The 5,765-nt window shown below is 28.1% G+C and overlaps 1 protein-coding gene across 1 annotated transcript; it reads right to left on the bottom strand.

The window, feature by feature from the left end:
* Positions 1–2,484: 2,484 nt before the first annotated feature.
* LOC115697142 (purine permease 21) lies at positions 2,485–4,256 on the bottom strand. Its single transcript, XM_030624055.2, is given in 3 exon segments — positions 2,485–3,309; positions 3,311–3,822; positions 3,998–4,256. Coding segments are annotated over 3 exon segments (1,128 nt in total). The 5' UTR covers positions 4,038–4,256; the 3' UTR covers positions 2,485–2,733.
* Between the last annotated feature and the right edge of the window lie 1,509 nt (positions 4,257–5,765).

A 5,765-nucleotide genomic window follows, 5' to 3' on the forward strand; every position in this document is an offset into this window, starting at 1 on the left:
CATTTTAAAATGGTAGCTAGATATCTTATATATTAAATGGGTTATTCTTCTGATTGTCAAATAATTTTGAGATAAAACCCCATGCACTTTAATCACACATTTCCTAAATTCCAACATAGTATCAGATCCAAATTAAACTCTAATGAGTATCCGATTCAAAGTGCCACCTGTCTAAAAAGATGAGCCAAAAGAGTCGTTGTCGGTCCAAAAAGACAAGCCATAAAAGAGTCCCTTGTGATCCATTGTGAATCCAAAGTACCTTGTGATCGAGCTATCCAAAATTGATCCAGCTATAATATATAAAGTAGATGGGCTACTTCTTTTATTGTTTGCACTTGTAATGATATTGGAAGTTGAGAACAAAGTCATCAAAGCCTTTGGGTGGTTAGGAAAAGTGAATGTGAATGATTAAGTGCAAACAAGGCATCCTTATCTTGATATTTCCCCTTGTTGGTGCATTAATATGCTTTAAAGCATTTGTTTTTGGAATGTATATTCTTGTTTGAGGAGTTTGAATTATGGTGAATCTTGCCTTGTGCCGTTTTAGTAATCATTGTTTAGTGTCATTTCTCATGAAGAGATTAATTAGTTATGTTGTAAGCCAAACATAAATTAAACAAGACTTCTCTAATGCTGAGTTGAACTTGAGTTCTTTTAACTTCTTTTCCATATGTTCTTAACAATATTAGTTAATATTATTTATGTGTTGTCAAAATACATGATGAGGAAATATATATAAATATAGATATATATATATAGATGTATCTGTTATGGATTTTCTAGTATGCAAGTCCACGTATCGTTTATAATAATAGATTCACAAGAGTAAAGTTGATCCTACAAGAATAGTAATTAATTAACAAATAATTAAATTTTTAAATTCTATTTGGTGATAATAATAAGTGAAAAAAAATTAAAAATTATTGAAAAAGAAAACAAAAATAAATTAAAGTGTAATTTAACAATGATTCAAGCCTAAGGTGATTAATTTGAATCAAATCTACTTTATATGGTTTAGTATAATTCAATTAATCACGAATTCTAATTTTTATGTGATAAAAGATTTACTAAAGAAATTTATTTTCGAGTTAGGGTATATAAATCTCAACCTATATGTAAATTTTTTACTCTCGTGATAAATTTAAATAAATATAAGGCATCAAACATAAAAATCTTAAATGTTACACAGACCATATAAGTACTCTTATATCGAAATCTGTGTCTATTTTACTATAGCATAACTTCTCAAATTTTGTATTGAAATCATAAAACAGTTAATTGGTGATCAGAAAATTAAAAAAAAAATAAGTACAAATAGATGCACATAGAAAATTGGAAAAGAACTAAATCACATTAAAATCAAAATAAAGTGTCAAACAATCTCCATTTTCAACCCTAATTGAAAGTTTAACTGGAAATGACTCGATCTGGCCCATTCCCCAAAAGAAGTTTTTATGGGATCCCTATCTACCAAAATTTTCACTTTTGATTCCGGTGAACGAATAATTATTAAGTCCTCCTCTTTCTGGAAAGCATATACAAAGAGACCCGCCAATAATTAAGTAATTAGTGAATCTTTGAGAGATATTTAGACGTTGTTTTTTGTCTTCTATTTTCCATCTATCTATTTTCTTTAGTTATTCACTAGAGCAATTATTATTTGAAAGTCGATCCGGGACAAGTGTTCGGATTATTGTGAACAATTGATTAAGACTAATAATTAAGAACATGAAAAATAAATTATAAGAAAGAACTCGTCGAAAAAATAAAGTTGAAAATCTCTAGAGCCACCTTCTGCCTCTAATTTTCGTCTCTCAAAGTGTTGTTCTCAAAAGTGACAAATGTACCATTTTAATATCGAAATTAGGGTTTAAAAGCCATGACTTTTGTCAAAATATCATAGTAGGCCGCGACATTGGCCTTCCATGTCGCAGCTCTTGAAGGAAGTTTTCGGGTAGTGAGCTTCCTGGTGCGAGATTGATAATGTTTTGGTCATAACTCTTTCAATATTACTCGGAATTGGACGATTCAAGATGTTTTGGAAAGCGAAAGAAAGATCTAGAACTTTTATTCACAATATTTTCTTAAAAGTGAACGCATCATAGTTAAAAATTTATTTTTAAGAAATACTCGACTCCTGTCTTTTGCCTTTATTGAATGAGCATATATAAAAGTTCTACATAACAATATGCACATCTTTATAAGCCATGTACCACTAAAAAACAACAAGAAATCCTAGACTAATTCCAACTCTTAACTTATTCACTTAAAACTTAAACAAAATAACTAGATGACATATGAGACCAAAGACAAGTATCATGCACACTTTTATATGCACCATTGTAATGGTATATGGGAGAGCATTTTTTTTTTTACGAAAATTCATATAACAATTCACATAGTAATTAACGGAACAATCTAAATCGTAACCAAAATTTACACAGCAGTCTACATAAAAACCATTAAAACAATTCAAACCATAAATTTATAAAAAATAGTACATAAAATAATTACATAATTAAACTTTGTTTACAAGTCAAATGAACAGAGGTTAACTAAAACCAAATAAGTTATTAATTGCTTAGCTAAAAACATACAAAATTAGAATATGAGTGACTAAAAACAAAATGTCTAATTACTCCGAAAATTTAAACAAAACAACATGAGACCATCCAATTAAACTTAAGCTGTCTCAAGTAAAACAAACTATTTTAAACTTGAATAGGCACGATATTAGCATGTAACATTGGTTTGACCATTCCTTATTGGATTATCATTCTTGGAACTACAATTGTCAAGATAGTTTTGATAAGCATAAGAAACAAAACCCCAAATAGCCAAAACCATAGCCATAGCTTTGACCCCATCCATATTTTCATGGAAGAAAAACACAGCCATAATTGGGACAATAGGTGAACCCAAAACACTTATGACATTAGAGAAGAGTGAAGAGACTTCTAGTACTAAACCCACTACTCCAATGAAGTAAATTTGCCATGTTATAGTGATCCATAATAATGTCATGACATATGAAACTTTCCCAAGTTGAAACTCATTCATTTCTTCCCTCAAAGTTGACCACTCACTACTTGCAAAAAGTCCCACAAGTGTTACAATAGTTGCCCCAAGTGATTGAAACACTATAACATCAATGATAACTGAAAAGCTCTCATTTTTAAGAACTTTTTTCATGAAAAATTGAGTTAAGTTTAGGTTCAAACCAGACCCTGCTGAGGCACCCAATGTGCAAATAAACCCAATTGCATACTTCCCTTTTGAGATTTTAGAAGAAGAAGAAGAAGAGTCTTGTGATTCAGGGTTCGAAAACTAGCAAAAGAGAGGAGATGGTGAGAAGTACTAGGGAGTTTATTATGTAAGGAGTGAATTTTTGTGAGTTGAGAAAGAATGAGAAGAAAGCATTGAAAGCTAATTGAGATGATAATATGATTGAGTAAGTTGATACTTGAAGGTACATAAGTCCAACTGAGTAAAGGTAACAATTTGCTGCTATGAGTAGGCCAAGAACAAAGTAAATTGTGGTAACTAGTAACTTATTTGTTTTGGTTTTGGTAACTAGTAACTTATGATTTTTATTTGGTATGAAATAGTAAGGAAGAAAAATAGGAAATCCTACTAATTGAACAAGTGTAGCCATCCATTTACTCTTTCCACCTTTTTCATAATACAATCTTCCTAATAAGGTTGCTACTGCTTGTCCACAAAGAACAAAGAATGAATAGATTCCGATTCGAATTGAAATTGTAAGTTTTCTGTGTTGATGAGAAGAACAAGTTATTGGCTGGTTGTTGTTGGATTCATTTGCTGAAGATAACAGATTAGATACATAATTAGCATATACATAAATGGTATTTATGAAAAGAATTATTCAATTGAGTTCTTTTAGTACCAAAAAAATTGGTTACTAGTAACCATTTCATTTAGTTTTCTTGAAAAGAGGTAACTTAATTAGTTAAAAGTTAAAAGGAAGAAGACTTACCTCTAATGATGCTGAGTTGAAGTTCTTCAACACCTCCCATGTCAAAAGATGAACAAATCTCTCACAAACAATAATGGTGAAATGAGATAGAGAGACAGAGAGAGGCTTTAATTGAATTCGGTAGTAAGTAGAACTGCAGATTTAGATTGCATTAAATACTATCAACATGTCATTTTCATCATTGAAATGAAAAAGATATATTTTTTTATATTCATTTTAATTAAATAGTTAAATTAAGTATATATACTCAAATTTTTTTATTATAGATTAAAATTTAATATTCAAATATTTATAGTTGATTTATTTTAGTACCCATATTCATTAAAAAGTGTTCAACATTTTTATATATTTTGAATTTTGGATTGGACCAAAAGGCCAATAATAAAATAATTACGTAAGGCACTATTTTTTGTAAAATATTTACATTTTCACGTTCAAAGAATATTTTTTTACATTTTTACGGTTTTTCAAAAAATAACACGAAAACAACATAAAATCAACAAGAAAACAACATAAAAGTAACATCAAAATAACATCAAAATAACAACAAAAAAATAACAAAAAATAACATACATATAACAAAAAATTAACAACAAATGAACAAAATTTCAACATAAAAAGACCGTATTTTATGTAAATAAAATCAAAAAAATCGTAAAAATATTTAAAATTCCGTGAAACCGTATTTTTGTTGTTTTTTTGTTGTTTTTGTGCATTTGTGAAATTAACCCTATTAACAATTAGAAACCAAGTTGACATGTTGAATAGGAATAGCTCTAAAGACACACTTAGGCCCTACCAAACAATTATTTGAGCCTAAATAGAGCCACTATCACAATTATGTCTAAACCAAAGAGGCATTTTTAGAATGTATAACAACAACCCATCTACTCTTTTAGTTCATAAATTCAATTATTGATCTCTTTTTTTTTTCTCTCATTCTGTGTTTTTAATTGTGCATTCATTATTTTAAATTTTTCAAAAAAAAAAAATAAAAACTTAAATTTTATAAAGTATTAACTATAACTACAATTTATACAATATAAAAAATTATAATTACTCTATAGAAGATTGTGTTTGTTGGTAGAGACAAATGTTTAATGTTTTAATATGAAATAGAAACCAAGAGTGTGTTAGGAACCTAAAGACAAAATCAATAGTACATGAATTACTTAAAGACAAAACAATAATACTTTTTTTTTTAATGGAAAAATCAATAGTACTTAAATTACTTATAATATATTATTGAGTATAATACTAGTCAATTCAATATTATAATTATTGACCCATTATTACTTTCCAATCATTTTTTATTTGTTTATTTTCACACACTTCAATGTGCAATGATATTAAAGAGGGCTAGTGAATTTTGAAAAAAAAAAATATATATTAAAAGATATTAGTGGTATTTAGTACTTTTTAATATATTAATATTGTTATTAGTCTAACTAAATATCGAGTATCATATAATTTAATATAATAATATTTAGAACGTATCGCTAGCTAATCGTAAAACAACATATTTAGACGATACTAAAGACTACTAATACTCAATAACAATACTCTTTTGGTCGTACTTATTTTGTTTTAGACTTTTAAGAGTTATTCCAAATCCAAGAATTCCATGTGTCCATTAGTAGGGACATTTGATATAGAAACAAAAACAATGATATGGCATACATGCAAACAATTTGAAACTAATCTTCAACATTTGTCATACATGCATACACAATTATTTTTATATGCATACATAAATAATAAATTGCAC

This window comes from Cannabis sativa, chromosome 7, assembly GCF_029168945.1.
Source record: "Cannabis sativa cultivar Pink pepper isolate KNU-18-1 chromosome 7, ASM2916894v1, whole genome shotgun sequence".
NCBI classification, from domain to species: domain Eukaryota; kingdom Viridiplantae; phylum Streptophyta; class Magnoliopsida; order Rosales; family Cannabaceae; genus Cannabis; species Cannabis sativa.